The sequence below is a fragment of the Nothoprocta perdicaria genome, unplaced genomic scaffold (genome assembly GCF_003342845.1).
Source record: "Nothoprocta perdicaria isolate Ctin4 unplaced genomic scaffold, notPer1 scaffold_14, whole genome shotgun sequence".
NCBI classification, from domain to species: domain Eukaryota; kingdom Metazoa; phylum Chordata; class Aves; order Tinamiformes; family Tinamidae; genus Nothoprocta; species Nothoprocta perdicaria.
In genome coordinates this window covers 6,582,023-6,606,851 of record NW_020454538.1, presented here as the reverse complement: position 1 = coordinate 6,606,851, position 24,829 = coordinate 6,582,023, and the positions used below count along the sequence as shown (strand labels likewise).

At 38.3% G+C, this 24,829-nt stretch overlaps 1 protein-coding gene across 1 annotated transcript in view; it reads right to left on the bottom strand.

Moving 5' to 3' along the window:
- The window catches only part of PPP2R2C (protein phosphatase 2 regulatory subunit Bgamma), a 55,767-nt gene that overhangs the window by 24,941 nt on the left and 5,997 nt on the right, over positions 1–24,829 (bottom strand). Inside the window, exons 2-5 of the mRNA XM_026034063.1 lie at positions 24,295–24,460; positions 21,518–21,630; positions 19,705–19,882; positions 1,555–1,719 (exon numbers count right to left, since the gene is read on the bottom strand). Of these exons, the coding sequence (XP_025889848.1) occupies positions 1,555–1,719; positions 19,705–19,882; positions 21,518–21,630; positions 24,295–24,460 (622 nt within the window). The remainder of the gene's footprint in view (positions 1–1,554; positions 1,720–19,704; positions 19,883–21,517; positions 21,631–24,294; positions 24,461–24,829) is intronic.

Genomic DNA, 24,829 nt, shown 5'->3' with positions numbered 1-24,829 from the left:
TACTTAGCTTCTCACTGAGTCTGACTGGGGTTCAGTGCGGCAATGCTACATTAAATGGCTATTTTCTAAACCATAGATCTGGAAAATAGAGTTTAATCAATGACCATTAGACCTTACTCTCCCTTCTGGCATAAAATGCCTTCTTTTTTATCCAGGGTTATTCTATTGTTGTTTTAAGAGGTTATGACTGGCATTTGGCACTGAGTTACAGGGGCAAGAAGCCTTGTTCAGAGGAAGAAGTGCAAGTATTATGGAGCAAAACAACGAAAGTGGGACAGGGCACTGCAATGTCCAAATTGTGTCACGCTCCATGGTATTGAATTCTCCCTTAAATATAAGGAGATTAGCCCAAAAGGTTATTTTCTGTAATTGCAGATCACCTGTAAGAGGTCTTGAGTATGCCCAATTCTCCTTGTTGCCAAAAGGTCTGTCAAAGGCGCTTTACTATGTTTAAAAGAAAAAAAAAGGTTTCTCTGATAAGTATGCGGTATGTGCATGACTTACGGTTCACTTAAGTCTTCAAAGTTGTTGGTTTTTTTCTCCTCCTAATTCCTCCTAATAATTCCTCCTAATTTTGCTACAGTGAGTCAGCATAGCCAAGGACAAGGAAGACCAGGTTCTGCGAGATGGAAGTGCCCTAAGGACACCTGGTTCAAGCAGCGCCACCTCATTCATTAAGCTGCCATCTCCTCATGGGAAACTGTCACACGACATAAAGCCTTTGTGTCTTATGTTTTTCATTCTCACAAGATTAGGAATAAATAGCCTGTTTGTGCACAGCGAAGTGTCTCATTTTTTTCAGGTTACTGGTGGAAAAAAACATATTCAGTCTTATCTGTACTATAAAGAGTTGATAGACAGACAGCCTGAACACCCTTCATTTCTTACTTTGAGAACAAAGACAATATCACATTTTATTTCTTTTTCTTCCTTCAAAAATGTACTGTCATGAATTGACAGTAATAGGTTAAATAGGTCTCATAGGTCACTTGAGATTATATTAGGACAACACCTTCTATGACAGCACAGTATCTTTTTTTTTGAGTTGCCAAACATTAGTTAATGGAATAACATTTTCCTAGAGTGAAAGAATAAATTAACAAAGAAAAAAAAAAAAAAAAAAAAAAAAAAAAAAATCAGGAGGACTTCAATGTTTTTGAATCCAGAAAACTAATTTAGATTTTTGAAGCCAGGTTGAATAACAAAATTTATGTGCTCCAGCATTCACTACAACAGTCATAATCATAACATCACATTGTAATCATAACAATATGATAATCTGCTTATTTCTCCATACTCAAAATATTGCTTGGGAAGCATCTGTCTTTTGCTAGACAGCTGTAGCTGTAGCTTCTTCACTGATCCTAAGAGGGACCAGTCATACAAAAGATCATTTTCAAGTGAACAGAAAATATTCGTATGGAGCAGAATTTTCTCCCGCATTTTTTTCTTCAACAGTGCCAACAACTAAGAAACGACCACACTGGTGCCATGCACACGTGCACATGCTGCCCACGAGACACGGACCATTAACACCACCAGGCAAGGACTTACGCTTGGAATGTTTGTCACAGAGGGCCGAGGCCCTCATGTCGCAGAGCCTCAAGGAGCCTTTGCTGCTGCTGTAGACAAAGAGGTTGCAGTGGTGGGGATGAAACTCAGAGGCCGTGATCACTTCCGTCAGGTCCTCCATATTGGCTGGCTTTATATCTACAATGTCTAAACAGAAGTTTCATCAAGGAAAACGCAGATGTTCGCAGGCAAACTATGACTCTCCCCATTTCTTGGAGGAGGCAGGGTTATCCAAATGCCCAGGCGTGTAAGGCTTTAAAACAAAGATACACTCATACGTTTGGTAGTAGGGTTTTTCTGTTTAAATCCCATATCTGCCCCATCTAGACCAAACCCATCAAGGGTCAATAACAGTTTTACAGCAAATGCCACAGCATTAGTCGGTCAGCTGCCCGTGCCATGCCGTGCAAAAGGGATATCAAAGAAATGATAGTTCAGCGGCTTTGAAATTCTACTTTCCATTAAAACCAATAGAGAGCAGACAGCTAAACGTCCTGCATTTCCCAATTAAAACCAGCATTATTTTCCCACAACAGCTACTGAATTTACTGCTTTATTTTAGATAATATTGATTGATGGGGAAAAATGCACAGCTCAGATCTGTTCCCTCTGGCAAGGGTTTGCTGCCTTTTTTGAACAAGTTCAAGCTTAAGTTAAACAACACACATACCTTAAGCTAAAGACATGAAAAACAAATGTTCATTTTTGCAAAGGCAAATACAGACACAGAGGTAAGCATATAGGAGATTTTGTGTGAAGATACACTAATATAATTTCCTTTTTTAAAAAATTAGGGTTTCTACTGATAAAACATAATATTGTGCCCTGGTTTTGCTCCTCAGCCCCGACTGTTTCAGCAAGAAATGTCTGAAATGGCCTAATGGCCTTCCTGTTTTTCTTTGGTCCCCCGTGGAAGGAAAGATGCTTCCTCCTGAAATCAATATGAGTTTCTGTGACTAAGAACTGTACACCCGGATCACTTAGCTGGACACATCTGGCACAAAGATATATCAAAGATCTAGTTTCCTGAGCACAGGCCTGTCAGTTTGATCATCAGAGACTGTTCACACAAAGTCTGGCTCACATTATGCACACATATATATCCACTCATATATATATTACTTGCCTTCGTGAGCATAAAAGCCCAGAAAGGCCTGACAAGCATATTTAGAGAGGTAGACCAGCGCATGGAAGATTGCTCACAAAGAAAAGAATGAAAGGAAGAGGCCCCACAAGAGAGCTGTAAGAAAGTAATAATTGTGGAGGCATAAAGAGATAGAAGAATATGTATGTAAAGCAGTACATTTAAATAAGACTATATGTTCTCCTGTAGCCCCTACCAATCCACTGGAGATAAGCCATCCAACTGTTCACTAACCCTTCAAACGGGAGGAAAAGCAACATTACCCTGTTTCAGCGCTGAGGCTCTACGAGAGGCAATAAGTGATTTGCATAGGGTCACGGGGGAAATACATGAGAGAACAAACCTCCATCGCTGAGCTCCTGCAGGGTCTGCAGCCCTGCACACAAATCATCTCAGGGCCTGGGTTCCTCATAAAATTTGAATCAACTGACAATCCAAATTTAAACATCTCAGGGGATAAGATAAATGTGAAAGTCTCTTTTACAAATGGCAAGTCATCTGGCATGAGAGGATGCCTGTCCTTGCTCCCACTGAAGAAAACGTAAACCCTTTAACTAATTTTTGTGGGAAGAGGGCACTTATACCTTGATCTTTCCTAGAAACATATATTTAATGGCACTACAGTGAAATTAAATATATCAATATGAAAGATTCAGAAATAAGTATCTCAATAAGTTTGCACAGATCAAAACATCATAACTTTTTTTTTTATCAAGTGATTTTAAAAGAAAAATATCAGCAAAATAATGAATATTTTCTAGTATTCAATAACAAGGGGGCATGAATTAATGTTGCATTTCAAATGCCTTCCCACTTACAGTATTACATTTGCGCAGTATAACATCCATCTCCAAGAATCCCTCATGATTAATATTGGTGCAATGAATGTTATGACACAGCAACATTGATTTACCTCCTCTTATAAAACATCATTAAATTTCCTGAATAATAAAAAGGAAAGAAAAAAAAAGGACTTTATTCAGTTATTTGTACTGTGAATGTGTCTCAGGAAATACCTTTAAGTAAAATCAATTGCTTTTAGTGATTGAATTGCTTTCAGGGGTTCACAGAAATTATAGGAACTCATTGCAACCTTTCAGCAGAGAGATGAATAATTGCTGAGTGATGAAAAAGATATAAAATATAAATACTGTGTGTGAAACAGTCATGGTAAGTATAATTTTTCCGGAAGCTGCAGACAATATTGATGTATTTCCCTTCATTGCATAAAATGAATAATCCTGTGCTGAATAATGAAATTAAATATTCCATCGTCCCAGTAGAAAAGCATAAAATACTAGAAACAGACTGTATTTCCAGCTGCCACCTAAATCTCTACGGAGAGAGCAGGAACCCCGTTGCCTTCTGAGTGAGGATCACACAGAAAACGCACCACAGAAAACTCATCGTTTCATCATCTAGAGAAATACAATAATCAATATAACACCTGTATTAAAGAAAAACAATCCAAAGAATAAAGAGTTGAGGAGGAGATTTACTTCCAAATAATATAAGATGAAACAACAGCCTTTGCATTGACAGTTACAGAAACCAATGTATCAAAAGAAGAACGTGTCACACAAAAGAATATTTTCTTCCTTCATGATTTTCGCCATGTATTTGAAAACAATCAAGTACAGCTTGACATGTAACGGGGGGACTGTATTTAAGCTAGCATGACATGGGCAGAGCGAGCATCTCCCAAGAGACATTTTGCATTTTATTTTTCAATCTTCCCTTTTGTGTCTTTTTTTTTGTTTTCAAGCATAGCAGGAAAATATAAGAACAACCAGACCAGACACTGTGTTTCATAAACAGCCCACATGGTAAATCTGAAGAGTTCAAAGCGACTGATGAAACGGAAAGCCCATTGCTAAAGGAAAACTTCTTCTCATGGCCCACATTTGAAGGGCCAACCACCACCTCTACTAACCACTTCTCTTGCAGTTGTCCCTCATGCTGGGATGTCATCCGTGGCTCATAGTCCTTCTCGTGTTCCCATCTGACCTACCCTCCATTCTGACTCCTATTGCACCACATGCAACATGAAAAAGCACCGAACCCAAATCCTTAGACCAAAGGTTTCTAAGAGACAGAACAGCCAAATAGCAGTTCACCATTGGCAGTACACTGGGATATAATTTTGCTGTCCTAAAAATGCTGGTGTCCCCGTGCCTAAACAAGGTGGGATTTTCCCTGAAAAGAGTAAAAACTCTCCCTGCTGCTGTGACTCGCGAGCATTCACGCTGCCCAGGAACAGGCAGCTTGATCTGTGCTCTTTCCTGTCAGGGTCCCTGAAACCCGGCATGCACTGGCAGGCTTTTAATTCATTAACATCAAAACAAGCAACAGAAAATCATTTCTTGCTTACAAAAACAGGTCTCAGACTCTCCTAAACCAGCTGTCTATCGTCTTAGACATTAGTTCTCCTCTCTTGTGTGGCTCAGTGAAATGGAATAAAACTATGAAGAAGTCAACAGAAACCTTCCAGGAAGAGGACAGAGGCTGATAAAAAGAGTCTGGTGCAGAAGGGCATCCTCTTTGCATGCAGGTCAGCTATGAATACAAGGTGGGTTTCCACAGCTGGCAGCCCAAGGGAGACAACCCTCGCCTAAGCCAGAGCAGCTCCGAAACCTCTCCCCACAGCCAGCCCGGCCCAGCAGCTCCGGCTCCCATCAGAATGGGTGCGAGGGAGGCAAAGGATTCTGCTACATGGCAGGGTTAGTTAGTCCTAGCCCAGCATTTAGTGCTGCTGTTATGCAGCTGATACGAACATGAAGATGGCAAGAGGAGGAAGATTCGTCTCACTGCCTTTGGGCCCCTTATCTAACTGGAATATCCCCTTCTGGGAGAAGGCATTCAATAGTTTCTTTCATTTCAGGTTACAAAGATGACCCTCACCTTGATCCAAAATTTACATTAATCAGACTTCTTCACTTGATCAGCTAGAATATAAATGAGCATGCCTGCTTTGTGCTCGTGCCAAAACATGTATAATGAGGACGTGGAGAAAACACAAGGTTCCTGCTGAGCAAAAAAAGGTTCCAGGATGTGTTTCCTTGTACGATAATGGATACAGTCATCTATTTTTCCTTATAATAGATTAAATTTCCTTTGAAGTGAAAAGTATGCATAAAGAAATAGCTGCTGCTTCTTCCAGAAACCATCAGGGAACACTACCTGGAATGCGATTTTGTAGAAAAGAAACTTTTAACTCATAAGTTATAGCACAAAGAGGACAGAATCTTACATGGCAATTTTGGAATAATTTATATTACGATTTCTGGGTTTGCTGCAAGAAGGCCAGTATCAAAACAGTTGCATTTAGGCTACACGAAAAAGAATTAACTGAACGCCATATATTCGGCTGCTATGTAGGGCAAAGGCTTTATTTAGAAAGCCAGGAAGACTTTTCCATAGAAGCTTCATAAGAAAATAAAATTTCTCATCTTATTTCAATATATACTGTGGTAGCACTGCATTTTTAGCCCTGTGTGGGACTTGTGTTTTTGCGATTTTTAAGCCCTTTCAAAGAATGAACTTCATCATAACATTTCTCCCCAAACCTGCTTGTTCCTTGCGTTTAATTTTATCTCACTTCACACTTACATTTCACTCTAGACCTAGGAAGATTCACTGACTAGTAGTCAAAATCAATAGCAATTCATAGGGGGTGCCAGGACTTTGATTTAGGATAATTGATTACATGGGCCCTCCTGAGGCTCTATACTGGCTTAATGTAAGCATATCCCTGAGTTGTTTCCTCTGTTAGTCATTTAGTGCACACTATTTTTATTGTAAGGAGTGAGCTGCCATGCCTACAAATCAAGTTCTACCAGTTTGACGCTTCCTACACAGCCAGTTTCATTCCTATGCCAGTCCTTGGCTCACAGAATTCATTTCAAGAGTTCACAGTTTTCACGCAGCTTCTGTATATCCAGGGAGCAGAGGACAGAATCAAGCCTCACTACACTTCATAACATTATGATTTGCCTAGCTGATTTTACTGAAAAAAAAAAAGAAACAAATTCTATCTTTTAAATAACTATCCACTTGCACCTTCCTTCGCATGTCTTAAAGACAGTGGGCAGTTTTCAGTGTTGAAGAGCATGTCATGATAACAAGGATGCCATTGGACAGTGCCCAGTTTTTGACTCTGTGTTTCATATCTGTTCTCCACAAGCTTAAAGGTTTTTGGAATGTATTATCGATAGGTTAATGGATTTGGCCTTTTCTTCAAATTCCAGTCTTAATTTAGGAGGAGAAATGACCCAGTATTTATATTCCTAGTACCCGTAATAGCCATAATATGAGTGCTTTTTATCACACAGCATTCTCCATGCTTCTCCAAAAGCTTGTATGCTGTATGTTTTATTAAAAGCCAGAGAGTTGCAATTATGTTGTCTTTACCATTTGGCTTTTCTGAACCACAGGAGAAGTTAACTGCTGCCTAAGTGTGTCCTCATTCAAGCTGTCTTGTATCTAATATCTGCTAATGCAAAATATTGATCCAGTACTCAAAAATGACCTAGTAGAATAATGGCAACCCAATTCCATTCTCTAATTCCATGGTCTTTACAACAACGGTTCTTCGAATATCACTCTGTACCTTTGGTACATTTTAGGCTTAATTCAAGCATTATCATTTAAGCTGGACAAAAAAGAGAAGTTAAGAGAAGAATTTACTTAAAGGAATAGTCATAGCAGAGAGGCTGTCACAGCAATGTGCCTTTAAGCTAAGAACTACCCAGAAAACAGAATAAGGCCATTAAGTAACCAAGAGGTACCAAAACAAGGCCAGTATTGCCACTGAGCTTGCCCACACATGGGGTGATATATTAAGTATATGCTCCTGTCTGACTAGTATTAATGCACATTCACATGGTGACCAGAAGATCAGAGGAGGTCTGCAAGCCACAGTGCTGCTCCTTGAGCACTGGCCGTGCATTTATGCTCCTCCTAACACTCTTGACACAAGGTGGCCCATGTTTCCTTATGGAAGCTCCTCAAATCAGCCAGATTCCTGGCCAATTTACCTTGCTATTGATGTTTCCTAACATAATAAAATTTATAAAATTTGTCACCCTTCTTTCCTTCTATTAAAAGGAATTATTTATTCATTTATTTCATGTAATATCAATATTACATGACTTGAATTAATTTGGCGTAGTTCTCTTCCAATAAAGTTTTGGAGTACTACTTCTGGTACTTACTACCTTTATTATACGTGAAGAGCCAAGAGGTGACAATTGAGATCCTTTAAACGGCTTTAGGTACCAATAATTTAGTGGTTTCATTGGCAGCTCATAAGAAACAGAGTAAGGGACTAACAAGATTTGTTCAGGGCTGAACATCAAATGAGTGCTGGAACTTAAAAACAACATTGCAAAATTATGATCCCACATTATTTCCAGCATGCTAGTATTCCCTCACATTTTTTTCTTGGTTGATTGGCTGGTTGTGAGAGGTTTTTCTGTTTTTAATATCTTTTTTTCCTTTTGTAATTTCTCCCTAGAATGAGAGTAGGCTAAAGACTCATTTTGAGCTTGACAAACTTAATTCCAATCTTTGTTAGATTGTAATTCCAAACTCTGTTAAATTACAATTGGAATTGTAATTCCAATCTTTATTGAAGCCCCAAACCTCCATGACGCAAATATTGCTAGAAAAAAGAATCAACCCAGCATTTTAAATGTAATGAGCCACATTTTAGGAAATCACTTTTACTGCAGTACCTTTAGTAAATGGCACTGACAATGCTGTACGTCAGTTAAGTAAAACAGGTCTAATACACAAGCCAAATGCCTTAAGAACAGTTTCAATACTTCAAGAAGAGGTGCATTCAGAGACTTAAAGAGCAGCACTGCCAAGAACGAACATCTACATTGTTTCAAGTCCCATTCAAAACTTCTCACAGATAGGCCTCTTTGTATGCATATCAATCATTAATTTACTTAGAGAATGATGAATTTCAAAGTAGTCACTGGAAAACTTCAATTTAATTAAAAAATGAATCTTAGGTACACATTTTAAAAGGAATACCTGCATTTTCATCTGTAGAAAGTCACATGCCTATTTTATCCACAATCCTTCACACATTTAAATTTAAGGGAAAAGTAATCTCTCCATAAATACACATGCATACACACAAACACACACACACACATATGTTCACTCAGCTGAGAGGAAAATTAACTGGGTCGGTCAACAGAGAGAGGCCTGTCTTCTTAAATGCACATCTGCATTTTTCAATGTACAGTGCTCAATCACTGCAAGGTTGCAAAGTCATATTTAGTTAATGCATTTGCATGTGTAATTAATTATGACTTGTCTGAAACTGTTGTGCGATGCTGAACGTTATGTTTGGAACATATCAGATACCAGAAGTGCCTCAGGTGCCTATAAATTATGAATTGAAGAGATCCATTAAGTCACCTAGCTCAGCTTCTGTTCAGCAGCATTGCTCTTTAGGGTATGGTAAGTGGCACCTCGTACTGCTTACTAGCAAGTGTACCAAGCAAAAGAGACAGCTTGAAGATGATAACAAGGACAAACCATAAACTACAATAGTTTCTTATCATACACAAAAATACCTTTTTGAAATCAATGACAGAGAACTGAAATGGTCCTGCTTGGTTTTCTATGTCCAGTGCCCTGCATACATATACAGTTTATTTCACTTCTTAAATTCCATCTTAAAAAGAATGAAGGTTTTTTTTTTCCTAAGTAACTTACAGCAAAGGACAACTGAAATATTTTTTGTTTGTTTGTTTATTTTAGAATCATCTATATGCTAGCAAGTATCACCACCAAGAAATTTCTTAATACTTATAAAAATCTCTTACAGTTTCAGAAGATCTATTATCTATTTTTATCTCTGGTTCTGTAACTTTGTTAAAAGTAACCGTGCCTTCATTTATAGAGCATTTTTATTGCAAAGGCCCTAAAAGCAAACTACTGCAATTTCCCACACTGTGGTGCTGCAGTGTGGAAATGCAGTCCTTCCCAGTGCGGAGAGTGGTAAGAGGTAAGAGAAATAGAAACGTTACATACGTTCTTGTATACTAAAAGAATAATTTTACTCAAGATTCACACAAAAAGATTTCAGCTGATGAGCAAAGCAAGTTACATTTTGTTCTTCTTTGCACTAACTCTGCAAAAGATTGTGTTTTGCAAGGTTAATTTCAAGTCCAAATTCACATGGGAACGAGAATAATTAGACTCATTTAAGAGATTTTTTCCCTTCTGGCAAAGCTGATTGAATTATTTATACATTATCTTTTCATATAATTGTACCTAAAACTGTGTAAATGGCTTTTTTGTCTAACTTCCAATAAATTCATAATACATGTTTTTCAAGTTGGATACACTGCCTGCACCTGTAACGACACAGAATGGTTCGTTTTTAAAATGCTGCAATGAGAAATTAACCCAGAGGGAAACAGAGGCAGGTCATTTAAAAGCTTCCACAATGACACCATGCTGATTAAAGCTCATCAACTGAAGAAATAAAATTAGTAAAACAATAAATCTTGCATGGAATCCCGTTACACTCTTCCACAGGAATAACTTCATTGACTGCAGCCACATTACACTAAAATGTGAGTGCTACTTACTTGAGCATCAGTTTTGTGATGTTATCCTTTAACTGTAATTTAATATTCCTTGTTCGAGCTCCCAAGTCCCTCTTTGCTGAAGGTATCTGAGTATTCTAACAGAATAAGCTATTAACCTGAAAGAGGAAATCTGGTTTGTGACCTAACATTCATTTCAGCAGTACTAAGTACTCACCCTCTCTCCAACAGCAAAAAAAAAGTTGGGAATGCTTTAAATAACGTTACTTTAAATAGCATTCCTGGGTACAAGATAGTTATTTGTTTGCTATGATCACAGTAACAATCTCAAGTAGACTGGAAAGTAATTCACTCTATGGAGATTTATATGTATATATGCATATTTTTACAGGCTTGGGATTTCACTCTATTTTTTATCATCTGCTGAAATTCCAGTCTATTTTTCCTTTGCAATTATTGATAGAGTTGTGAAAATCAGGGATACTTTAATGCTTCTGGCTATGTTCTTCCTTACCTCTGCGTCAACTTAACAAGAGGGATGGGTAAAGACCATCTGGGGACAACTGCATTAGAGAAGGGGAGGGAGAGAGATAAAGGAGAAACCCATTTAAAGGATAACTTAATCACATTCATTCAAACTGTATACAAGACAGGAATGATGAGTAAGAAAATCAGGTATTCTGATCAACAAATTAATATTTTTATTAAACAATAAACCTGCAGTGCAGTAATTATCCCAAGACTATAGCTATGCTCAAATCACATTAGCTGATTTAAAAGCAGCTCCATGAAGGAAAAGCCTGCTCTCTGCCAAGGATGCAAGGGTAGATGCTATATTTAGGATTTCACAGTCAGGCTCATGCCTTCAATTCCTTTATTTTTGGAAGACAGCTGAATATGAGTATTTTCCTAGTTCTATCTCACACCCTAAAGACTCCATTATCCAACACCTCAGCAATGTTCTGTTTGCTTTTGCTACAACACACATTTCAGCCCTATCACCGGATGGTCTCAGACAGAGATGCAGTGATAAAGCACTATTTAACTAGCTCTGCTATCCGTCCTCCATCAGACATGTGCTCTTTCATACATTTCTCTTTGACAGCTGATAACGAAATTCCTGAGATAGGAGTCAATTTAAGGTGATGAGAATAGTTAAAAGCAATTGTTTCTGCCAAGGGTAATACAGTATCCTGTGGCAACAGACAAAACCAACCAAAAGACCTGAACAAACCACTATTGCAAATTTATCAGTGGTTTTCATAGCTCCCTACATCTCGACTCTTAAATGTCTAAGTCTCCTAAAAGATGCTGAGAATTCTCTGTATTCCCTGAAAGCATATCATTCCTCTAGGTCCTTATAGTCAATATGCACATATTTACATCCACATTATCTGGATGGCAGTATTTAGTTATAAATAAAAACCAAAATTTGCACGAGATAAAGTCTGAACACAAGATTATCCATGTCCTGAAAAAAGGGCGTGGATATGTAAAAACTGCATTCAATGTAAATGTAAAAACTGCATTCAATTAAGAGGTTTGACAAAACATGACGACCACGTCCAAACTGGACACTGTTTTACCTCAACAGAAGCACTGTTGTTACAAGCAGTATCTATCCAAGCTTCTCCAAGAAGTTCTTTTCACAGAATCCTGGAAATGCAGTTCCCTCTTGGCACTTTGCACTAGTGACACACACACAGTTTTACTTACAAACGAATCTGTCAGGGTTCAGGAAAGGCTTTGTTTGCTACCAGGATTTCACACGTCTCAAAGATGACAACTTATGAGTTACACATACTTTCCTCTGCTACTAATGTTATTCCTCAGTTTACACTAATATCATTTCCTGCATTATTTAATTAAAAGAATCCCTATTGCACACTTTCTAACAAGCAGCAAAAAGGACCATCAAGCAATCAACATCAAAATCCTAATTCTGTTCTGGGGGTAACATGCAATATTTTGCTTCAAGCTTGAAATTCTGTAGTTTATGCCGTGTTTGACTATAGCAGTTAAAAGAACAGGTGCCTGATGCATTGCTTAATCACACACCCACGGACCCAGCATGGGCCCTAGTCTAGCAGTTAGAGAATGCTTTCCTCCTTTTATATTCTTAATTATTATTTATCTAGTATTACATATCCAATTAGTGTGGACCCCTACAGAATCTGAAACAGTTTAAAGAAAAGTCAGGCTTTATTTGATCACGATTATCTAGTAAAACTGCTCCATTAATACCTCCATTAAAATGATGATTGGGTTTTATTCTAAGTTTGAGCTGCCTTTCTCCAGTTTAATGTAGGCTAGATTACACTTGTTACAGTGCAGGCACAATTTGGATATTGGAACTCTGCCTAGCTTTGTTTGTGCAGCGTATGGCACATAGTTAATATTTTAGGATAAAGCGATTAATGTACTTGTTTAATTGTTTAAACCACAACAGATTGAGGCTTAATTTACTGTTACAAATACTATATGAAAGCAAACTGATCCACCAACACGTATGAGAAAAAAAATGCATATATCTATAAAAAAGAGACTACAGTCTGCCTTGCTGTACCCTTTTTTTTTTTTGCCCTCTAATGATCCACCAGTTGAATTTATTCTAACTCTTATATGTGCTAATAAAGATTCATTTACCTTCCTAGCTCTTGGATCTCCAAGGAGAACTAAGAAACTCTTGATATTTGGAAACTCAGACTATTATGGTCCATTCAGCTACAACCCTATATCTTAATTTCCCCTGGGGCTTATTACTGATGCTGATTTGTGAACTCCTCATCGCAGTTAAGAAATCAACGGTCCTTCTCCCAACAAGTAATGAAAAATAAAAAGTGATTTTTAGTTTCGTGTAATGAAGGATTTACTTATGAGTAAGACTACTGAAAGGAAAATTAAAGGACAGTGGCTGAGAGTATGAGTGGCTCAGAGCTTAAGACAAGGAATGCTACAATCATGGAGAACTTTCTGCTCTCAGGGGCAAACCTCCCTCTTCCTTCCTCAGTAGAGACCTTAACCCAGATCAAATAGCACTGCTATGCTGCTTTTCAGGGTTCATAACATTAATTAAAAAGTCCCAAAATACTGTACTGAAGAGCTCAACTCAGGCAACCGTTTAAAATCTTGGCACATTTGTTAAGCTGTGAATAAGCAATGTGGAAAAGCAGCAAGAAAATCATGATTAGAAATAGAAAATATGTCATGCCTCATATAGAAGAGAATTTTATCCTCTAGTTTTCCGGAGAATCAGGAAGAGTCAACCTGAATTACTTATACTACTTAAAGAGAAGAATCCTCCCAGAAACGACAGGTTGTTTTTTGGTATTTCAGGAATTCTCTTAAGCATCTTTAAGCATCTTTAAACAACATGTTGATAGGACAGGATTTCCTCCCAGGCCCATCAGCAACACAGTGCACACTTTTTGGTGGAGCATGCACCTATTTCTGAGGCTCAGGACCCATCAGTGACTGTGCTGATTCATGATCTGCTGCAGTACAGCTGGTCATTCACTCACTGCCTCGCTGCCACGGAAAGATTCATCATTAGGAACAGGAACTATATCAGAACTGCAGTACATGCTGCCAACTTATCAATTACTTCTTAGCAAATTAAACACTGAATTATCTTAGTGTAAACAGTCTTCAAACTACTGGGTGCTTTGGTATCTACAGTGGTATAGGTAATTGCAAAACCACTGGTGATTAATGCACAAATAATCTAAGCTGAAAGGTCTCCAATCCTAAAGCGAGTGGATGAAGTCAAAGCAAACCGCCATTGTGCAAAGCTTTGGAATTTTGACCACTTTAAACCAACACAAAATTAATCACTAATCACTGCTTAATGGCTAATAACGATTTTCCAACTATTCAGCACAGTCATTTTTCAAATGAAAAACCTTTACATTCCTTCAGAAAACAGTTACTTAAAAGGAAAATTTTATTTTTATCAGAAAGCCAGTACTCTGTGGAAGACAAAGAGACTAAAGAGTACAGTACACTAATCTAGATTCTAAGCAGCCTGCTGAAAATAGGGGTTTTTTTTTGGTTTATTTTTCCCCCTCACCTGTTCACCTCGGAGTGTTTTGGTTTGGAGAGCAGAGCAAACCTTTCTCAACAGCTACATTCTACCAGAAGTGCCACCCGTCAAGTAAAGGTCACTGGTACTTCTGCAACCTGCAATTCTGCAGTCTCCTGCAGGCACAGACCTGGTTTTGGCTTTGCACATTTTGCAAGTGCTTTCCTCATCTGGCCCCTAAAGGAGCAAGAGACAGAGAGAGGTGATGCAGGAGAAGGCAAGACTCTGGGAAAGGAAGGACGAAAGAGAAGAACAGAAATGTGAGCCAAAGCTCCTCACATCACCCAGAAGCAGCGCAGCTGGAATCTGGCTCCATGGTGCAGTACTGTAATATATGTGTACGCATCTTTTAAAAACAGGAGTGCTAAATACAGAGGTCTCAAAAGAACAACAAGCCTCTAGGCGCTTGGAAAAGGTGAATGCTTGAGGAAAGCCAGGCTTCAGGAGAGCGAGCTGTCACGCAGTTTGTTCAGCGGGGGATGAGGATGCAGCTTGTGCACAACCGTGTTGGAGTAATTTTTACCTGAACCTTCTCTCTCGAGGACACAAAGTCACATCCTTCTGCTCCGCAGATGCCAAGAGATTCCCGCATGTTGTTTGCAGCTCGGCACCCAGGTGCCCAGCACTGGGCCAGGCAGCGGAGGCTGCGTGGCTGCTCCCAGGGCCCCGAGCCTCCCGTGTCCCTCAGGTGCCCTCACACCTGCCACAGACCCGCTCTCCACCCAGGCACCATCTTATTTTAAAATAATTTGCTTTGTTGTTGTTGTTTACTTATTAAGTAAAGTATTTTCCCCGAGATACAGTGCCTAACGATGTGCATATCCATTATACGCCTCAAATGCTGGACTATATTAGATTATAAAAAGGCCTGATGGTGGTTTGCTAATTAGCTTAACCCTTTGGGGACATGAGAGAAAGATTCCTTTTTTTTTTTTATTAAAGCAGGATAACCCTGGACTATATCGATCTGACTGAGAAATGAGTATTTTAGTCAAGATGAGTCTCAAGATGAGTACGTAGTGGAAATGGGGATGCTGTTTCCATAGCAATGCCATGACAGCCTCCAGAGTGAAATAGTGTGCGGCCAGGAAATGAAGGCAGCTCAAGGGCTGGGAGCCACAGAGTTGCACCAGCAATCCAAATATATCCTCATAAAGAATATTTAGTACAGCTAGATGGGCTGCAGATTGCTGCTGCTGTGAAGGAAGCCTTATCAGTGTGCTTCCAGCAGGCCCCTTTGCTCATTCACTGCACCCACGATGACTTATCTGCGGGCTTAAGCTACGGGCACCGCGGCTGAGCCATTTCAGCCCGAACATTAACAAATGCAGCAACCTCTGCCTTGCTCCTTCCACAGCGCTGAATATCGTCTATAATTAAGCACACAGACTCCCTTTCTCTGCAACACGATCCAACACATTAAAACCTTTTAGTGAAGAAAGCCTTCTACACGCAATTATTTAGTAGCTGACCCTTTCTTTCCTCCCACCTCCTCTCCCTTCCCTCCTCCTGGCCAGAAGATATTGAGCAAATCTGCTTGCAAGTGAGAAGTAAGTCTCAGATATTGCTCATAAAATATATCGAGCCATAGCTTAAAACTCACTTGCCTGCATCTCATCCCAATTGGTGTTTATGCTAATAAACGGAGCAAAACAGAAACCCCTAATTATATTTTATTTGCCTAAGGCTTTCCCTAAGGCAACTACTCTGGTCAATTTGGGAAAGCTCATCTGAAATATATTCCATAAAAGCCAGAAGGAGAAGCAGCTTAGAGATCTGCACTGCTTTGTCTTCTCATGAGCTAAGAAATGAAGAACTCTCAGTAAGACTGCTAAAAATAATGGCTAAAACACGACTCTTCTCAATTAAAATTCCAAATTTTACTTTAAAAAACCCATCACGGTGCTGCTAATCTGTCAGTCTCCAGTGTTCCCCATGCAATCTGTAAAGATATTCAAACACAGGCAGAACAGCCAGAAACTCTAAGGCTGGATTTGTTGCTTGTGTCATTGTCACAAGCAGCCTCTCGGGTAAACAGCTTGTAGTTCATTATATGGAGCTGCGCTGCCTCGGAGGGGAAGTAGAAAGACAAATAGGTATCGCTGCCAGATTCCTTATTAACAAATGCCATTTCAGACTAAAATATTTTTTATTTATAGTTTTGAACATGCATTTCAAGGAATCAAGCCTTATACAGAATTCATTTCTGGTTTGCATCTAGTGAAGGTGGGACCTAAGTAGTTTTGAAACTGTCCAACCTTAGACTGCCTAAATGTGCAGCAGAAGGCACCAAGCCCAGCAACATTCATTTATAATTTAAACTGTTTGCTTGGCACAGTTTTTTCTTTTTAATATGTCTAGTCCTAACTGCAACCCTCACATCCCCTGATTTTCACCAGAAGCTGATCTGCATCCAAGAGTGCTTTGTGCTTTCCACAGAACACGAATGGAAACGTCCTTATGGGACAGACTGGGAAATCCAGTGATTCATGTGTCCCTGCAATTGTCTCTAGGGACAGAAAGATTTCTGCTGAAAGTCTGACAGAAGTTTAAACCACCCACCCCCTCCTTCCAGCTGCTTGCTCTTGCATTTTGGAACATCCACCTCAACTTTCTATTTATCCTTGAGTTGAGTAGGTAAAATGCATCCATCTGATGCTCTGGATCAGACAGTGGAGTACAGATAATATCTGTTATCACCTGAATTAGAAGTGGAGAGAATCTGTTAGAGATTGTATGGCCTACATCCATGCATATGTATCGGTACCCAGTCTCAAAGGCCAATCCACTGCCAGCGGAGCCCGTGTAGCAGGAACAGCTTGTCACTTAACAGTGAGCATCCATTTACCTAATGTTGTCTCCTATCACTGTCCAAGCTCTCTCACCACAAACTCACCAGGTGTTCATTCAGGCCTGTCTAAAAACAGGCTATATCTGATTCCCAGATACAAATTCAGGTATTCCAAAGTTTTCCAGGTAAGCAACCCAGGGCCTTTGTCCCAGATACAGGAATTGTATCCAGTCCTAACACTTATAAACATATTCTTAATCTCCTCTTCTTTGGGCAATCTTAAAACAAACGTAGAAACTGAGCATTCTAGTATACATGAGCTATGCAGTGTATTAAGGGTTGAATCAATGATTTACAACCTCTCTAAAACCTTTCACCAGTAAATATTCCACAATGGAAGGTGCTGTTGCTTCCAACACAGTTTGCAGCTGTGACCATGTATGACAGTTAAACATACAGGAAAAGAAGCAAGAAGATCCTGAACAGAGCTATTCAATATCAAGTACCTATGTTGTCCACACTGTTCCATCAAGACATATGGTAGCAGTTACGATCATACTAGAAAAGCTGTTTTTCAGGTCTTTCCTAGTATTTTACTAGATTTTGAAATATTTTTGGAAGCCAAACACATAGCAGTTTCTTTAAACCTTCCAGCACAATTTCCTCATGAGTAAATTAGGAAACAAGTATATTTATCTACCAACCTTTTAATCTCCGTAAGGATGTGTATAAGGGATTTGAACATAAAAGGCTCTTCATGAATGATTATTCTTCACTTCTATATTAGCAATGCTTATGTTCTGATTACTTTGATACTTCCATAGCAAGCCTTTCATTTTCAAGAATTTACACATATTTGGGGTTTAAAATTCATTGGGGGAGGATATTTCTTGCAGTCAGTAAGCTCTTACCATGGGGAATCACTTAATAAAAATTCATATCGTACTCACGAAATATAATAAATATGCATTTGTTTTTTAAGATGTTGTCAGAGAGGTTTCTCTTAGCAATCCCCATTTTTTTTAAAACAGCTTTTCACATAACAAAAAGGACCACTAGAAGTAAATACTTATCTTGTGTAAGTATCCTGGAACCTGGTCTCACTATCATATGTAATCATACAGAGATTGCCAAGCTTAGTCTAATTCACTGCTTTGCTCCAGGAAGGAGTAGGGAAAAAGTGCAGGCTTATAGAGGCAGCCAGAACAGGGACAAGACGGAAGAGCACAGCTATAATCATAAGGAACTTAAACAAGAGACCCTAGAAAGAAGTTCCCAAAACATCTTATTAAACAGGGTACCATCTAACATGCTTAATCTAGATAACTGGAGGACAGAAAAAGAACATGAGTTTGGAAATCAACAGAGGTATTCCCACCCAATTCTCATGATACAAGCACCTCCATTTAATACTGCAAAGGTAGTTCAGTTTGATTTTGTATTTTAAGGACTTAAGAGTTATTTGACTCAATGAAATTTCTTCCTGTTAGGAGAATGCGAGTCAAGCTCCACAGATGATTTGGGAGAGCTGGGGATAAATCAGAAATGGGGAGGAAAAAATAAAATAAAATAAAATAAAATAAAATAAAATAAAATAAAATAAAATAAAATAAAATAAAATAAAATAAAATAAAAAATAAAATAAAAAATAAAATAAAAAATAAAATAAAAAATAAAATAAAAAATAAAATAAAAAATAAAATAAAATAAAATAAAATAAAATAAAATAAAATAAAATAAAATAAAATAAAATAAACTCCAAGCTTCTCTTCACTTTTTGGTGCTTTGTTTTAGGAATTTGCACTCAGCAGTTAAACAACTGCCCTTTGATGTCTAACACTCCTTCACAGAAATCCAAAGAGAAATCACCAAAGTGCAGCTGGTCTCAAGAAACAACCCATTTCCCTTCTTACCGGTCCCTTTTTGTTCTGCAAATCACAGACAGTCACTTTTCTTGGCTCCATTTTCTTTTGCCTCTCATCCAAGCCATCCTGTTGCTGTGCGGGGGGTATCCTCACGGATGATTGCAATGATCCCACAACCCAGTGTGCAGGACAGTGCCAGCACTCCATACAGAAATGACCACATTAATCGCAGACATAACAGCTCGCATGAAACAGCTGAGCTTATGCCCCAAACTGTGCCCACCTCACACACCGGGCTCTGGGAAGCAGGGAAATGGAGAACACTGGCTACAGCCAGCATAAGGAATGACCTTTCAAAAAAAAAAACGAGAAAAAACATTTTCAGGAAAGAAAGAATATACAGGGAATATAGTCATGCGGATAGATACCGTTCTGTTGGCATCAGTTTCATGGTTACTTGCAAATAACCAACTCAGAGATTTGCATTTTTCACACAGAATTCCCTCATTTCTATTAACTCTTACCTGTCTGTTGTGATGTTTGAACACCCTCTGTTTATACATACTGCAGCAATTCTGATAATTGTAAGGTATATATTTAAAATCTCCGTAACATTTTTAATCTTAAGGCTCTACCAATACTAACAAGACTAAGCAAGGAAATGTAATAAAGGATACTGAAGCTCCTGTCAGTGATTGCTAAATGCCAGAGGTTAATCCTGAGATCATCCGCTGACATGTATGTCTCACAGTCACTGTTGACAGATATTGAGTTGACATGATAGGTGTGACCATTAGCAAAGATTCTCCGGGGAGTGACTTCTACCATCAAATCCATAGGTTTCAATACAGGCACCTGCAGGAGAAATGAAACAGAAACCAGAAGGAGAGTTAAGAATTTCTGCTATATATGTTCTTTTTCTGGCATGATGAGAGCCTGGACAAGAGCAAGCATTCAAAGATGGTGACATTATAGAACTTCCCAGCAGTGCATGCAAATTGAATTGCTCCATGGATGAGTAGCTGGGCAGGAGCATCCCTGCCAAGAGACAAGGCACAGACAGAAAGAGCAACGGAGAGCCAGGCAGAATGATGGAAAGTCTGGACTGTCAGAAGGGACACTCTGGTGGCTGCCACGGAACAGGCCAGTGCCACACCAGGAGCTATTGTCCCACACACATAGGAGGTTCTGGCACTGGCAGGCAGACAGTGCAGTCCTAGTACTGGGGTGTCCCTGAAGAGTTGTTGCCTATTCTAAATCACTGCCAGTATTTCTTTTGCCACCTGATGTGTGAATTTAAAAAAAAAAAAAAAGTAGCAAAAAGGGCATAACTTCCCCAAAATATATAAAATGAATCCTTAAAAACAGAGTCAATATGTGCACTGACATACTGTACACACATGCATACTCCTACAAAGAATAGACAGAGACTATCACTGACCATTGCACTCTCATTATTTCCCTGTCTGTCACTTCAATGTCATGCTTCAATAACTAGACACTGTCAATTTATTCCCTCTTGGTAAAGCATTAAACACAGTAAGGCAGTGGTTCATGATTGGGGCTATTCAGTGTAGCTGAGCATGCACCAAAACCAATCTATCATACATCACTTCATAAGATAGTTTATAAAGGAACATAGATAAGATAAGTTGCTTAGAGCTGAGCTTGCCACTAAAGGGACAAAAAAAAAAGGCCTATCAATTAAAAAAACAATGGTTTGCTCAGTCTTTGAATTCTCAGGCTATAAGCTACCCAAAAGGATACCCCTTAATCATATGTAACAGATCAGCAGTCCATTCATGTGTTCCTTTTCATAGAGAGTTTTTTCCCAATATACAGTATTGGCTTTCTTTGTTTTTTAAAAGATGAGGCAGTATGAGCAATATATCACATGGCCTTCCAGTTGTTACTTTTAGCATCCTCCTTTCCCAAAACACCAGAAGTGAATTCAGACATTAAAGTCTGAAAACAAAACTAATACTAATATTTTACAAATAACAAAACTACTAATATTTTACATGCACTTAGGAGTTTCATGACTGCATCTCCTCAGCTGTAAAGACACCAGTATTCACTGAGGCACAGCCTCCTGGAATTCTTTTTATATTCCTGAAACAAAGATTGAAATTTGGCGTACAAGACACCTTGAAGTTCTTAACTGTAGACAGTTTCCAGCACATTAAGCTAAAGAATCTGGTGTGAAAGCATGCTAAGTGATGCTTGAGAGAATTTTATCAGAAAGAATAAAACTGATAAACTTTCTAAACGTCTTTGGGTTGGGCACTATATGATAAAGCATTTGTTACTCGAAAAGGATGTGATGGATTCAAGATGATATCAGGCAACTAAAACTTCAAGAAGGATAATCATATATTTCCTTAACATTGGGAACATATTTAAATCTTTTATTGAGTCAGTGTGATGACTAGTTTCTTTGTACAGAAAAACAAACAAAAAAAGCATTTTTGAAGAGGTACAGCTGCTTACCTGTAGTGATGTTACTGTAGAAAGATCTTTGAGCTTTCCTTCTTCATCTTTTAAGTTGTACCCCTCCGGTCTCTTATCTCTTTCAGTAATTTTCCATAGCTTGATAGTTTTATCTTTATAAGAAAAGAGTTTTCTGTTAGCATAGGAATTCTGAATTCAGTGACCCACATTTCACAAAATAATTATTCCCTCAAGAAATTTTTGCATCTTGACTTAGCTAAGTCTTGAAGCAGCATGGGTGTCTTAATTTTGCAGGTCCAAGCAATGTTCCCAACTAAAAAGACACTCGTAAAGCAATCCCCATAGCTTCAAAGCGAGTCAGAGGTTCCTGGCAGCACATGCTCTCATACCAAACTCAGCATTTCACAGGTGGAAGAGACCAAAAATCCTAAAAGCTCACTGCATGAAACTCGAGTTTCATAATTTCACATTGTAGGGAAACGATCTTGCTATTATAGCCAAATTTCTGGATTACTCATAAACAGCACAAGGGGACAAGCAGAAATGGGTAAGATAAGGGCTAACAGCTACAAATGGAAGTACAAGGAGTTTTATCTCCATGTGAGGAAGAACAGCTTTACAGTGAGGGTAACAGAGCCCTAATCTACTAATCCAAAATGTTTTTACTATTATGCATCTCCTAAAGATTTTGCTTTGCTAATTCTCAAGCAAGAAAGATCATACAAGTGATGAGTCTGCAGAACCAGAGAATACTTCAGTCTGCAACTATGAAACTCCACTTAAGTATCCCATACATTTCATTTGTATCAATAACATTAATTAATTACTAAATCTACACAGAGGTCACGTCATGGACTTAAGACTTTTATTAATGTAAGCAGTGCATTCCTGCTATTCCTCCTATTGTAATATTTGTAAATTTCCTAAATTAATCTTAAAAAAAAAAGGATCAGAAAGAATAAAAAGTGCACATTCCATTTCTCGACTTGACTGCTACTGATAAACCTATTCCTTTCTTTAGGGAAAACTTTTATTTATTAGTGTATCACACATATTGGTTTTCTTCTCCTTCATCTGCCTTCCAGACTTTCAAAACTCCCTAGGAATTCTAAGCATGATTTTGTTCTCCAAAGTATAGAAATGTCATTGTGAGGCTTAGTATTCATTCAGTCTCAAGGGTGTTGTGAAGTTTAAATTAATTAATGTCTGGTAAGCAGTCTCAATGCTCAGATGAAAGGATCTGTATCGGCCAAATTCTGGTATATTCAATGTAGTTCACATCAGAAATTTTTCCCCAATAAATTCTGATGCAAAGGATAGCAGTGAATCGCAGTAATTTATTATCATACTGCAAAATTAGTTCACTTTACAAGGCAAAGCAGGAATTTGCTAACTGCAAGCACTGCAAATCTACAGTGGGATTTGAAAGCCCCTTTGGTTTCCTTCTGTGTCCATTAATTAAGATGCTGCAGTCAGAGCTTAGCTGATAACTTGGTGGTAATGTGTGGAGTTAAGGTATTCCTAAGGAAAGGAATCAAGACCCGCTCTGGTCATGAGGAAACCTGTGCAAGAACAGCCTTGGACAAAAGTTTCCTTAAAGGGAAGCAGATCTGGGCAGTTGCAGACCAGTCGAATCTCCCAGTCTTGGGTGAAAGTTAGATGGACTCATCCCTCCTGCTCCTCAACACGTGGATGCTTCTTCCAGAGAATTCAGTGGGTCATAGTCACTTAAGTCTGGGGAAAGACCATATTCTGTAGGAGAATTTTTGTAGAATCACAGGATGCTGCTTCACCATTCTCATTTTTTTTTGACCAAAACTGTGCCTTACATCCTAACCTCCTGCAAGACAATATCTCAAAAGTTCCCTTAAGATACCAGGCTCAGTAAGCCAGTAGTAAGCATGCTCCTACCACCTGACCAACATGAGCATGTGTGACTGTTAAGGAAAAAAGATGATGAAACATAAAATAATACACTGCTAACTACTGTGGATATTATTTATTGCTAAAAAACTCTAACTAGATGTACTTGCTTTGCTCTAAAATGCTAAATCCTGAATGTGGGATTACAATACTTTTCTATCAGTAATTCCCACTTAGGCTCCATTTTTTACCACGAAAAAGTGTTTTCTGAGTACAATGGGATCTAAGAATTAAACTGGATATTTTTGTCCTATACATCTCCAGCAATAATAAAGGCTGTGTGTGTCCAAGTATTTCATAAATGACTCTAAGGATCTATTCAGTTCCTTCCTACTATGTCATATCTGCATATTCCTGGATGACTATGATATTGCTTTTTTTTTTTAATCAGTAGGTCTTAAGTATGATGGAAAGATGAATCAGTGTCAATATCTTAATATTATTCCTACTGCCTTCCTTGTATAAGACTTCTGTAACTCCTCAGAGCTTAAATAAACCATTCTGATGACAATGAATGAAAAGAAATTCACCTCTCTTCCCTACATTCATTTACATATCTATAAAGGATAAAAATTATGACAAACACAGCAGACAAAATTCTAAATACCGAATGAATTGCCACTGCTCTGTAAGGTGAGGCAGTTTTCACAGTTACTTTCAGAATAGCACTGCATTATAGCAAATAAGGTATAGCTCTCCAAATGTTATGGAGAATCAACAGGAGAAAGCTGATAGCTACGAATAAAATCTATAAATAACAGATATGAGACTCAGTAAACTCTGAAGCAGGAAATTACTGAAAGAAAAGAATAAAATGAACCTGGATTTTACGTGTATACAGTCAGCACAAGAACAAAATGCTGATAGAGCCTACACAGCCTCTTCTGTCTTACCATTTGTTGATAAAAGCGAGTGGGCTGCATTTTGCTGTGGTAACCACTTGATCTTGTTTATTTTTTCCTCTATCTCCAAGCTTTTCAAATAATCAAATTCAGGTTCATGGCTCTGGAAAGTGCTGTAAACATTGTACTCCCCCTGACTGTAAGGCTCATTTTTACTCTGTGGAGAATAACAGCAAAAACATGTGTTTTATGATAGTAATATATTATCTCCAGCTCTTAGGTAAGATAAGCAGCATTATAAGCATAGCAACATTGAAAGTGTAACTTAATTTCTTGTTTAAAGCATGATATTGACAGATTCGTTTTTTACAGAAATGAAATTTCCTGTAAGTATTGAAGCAACATTTAATAACAGAATTTTTAAAGAGATGTTGATTATTCAGCAGAGCTTTGTACAAAAGATACTGCAGATGGACTGAATCTAAGAGTGAAAACGAAAAGGTATCACAGCAGAAGCACTATTTTAAATGGAATAGTCCCATTAAACAGGACAAAGTTGTCCAAAAAAAAAAAAAAAAAAAAAAAA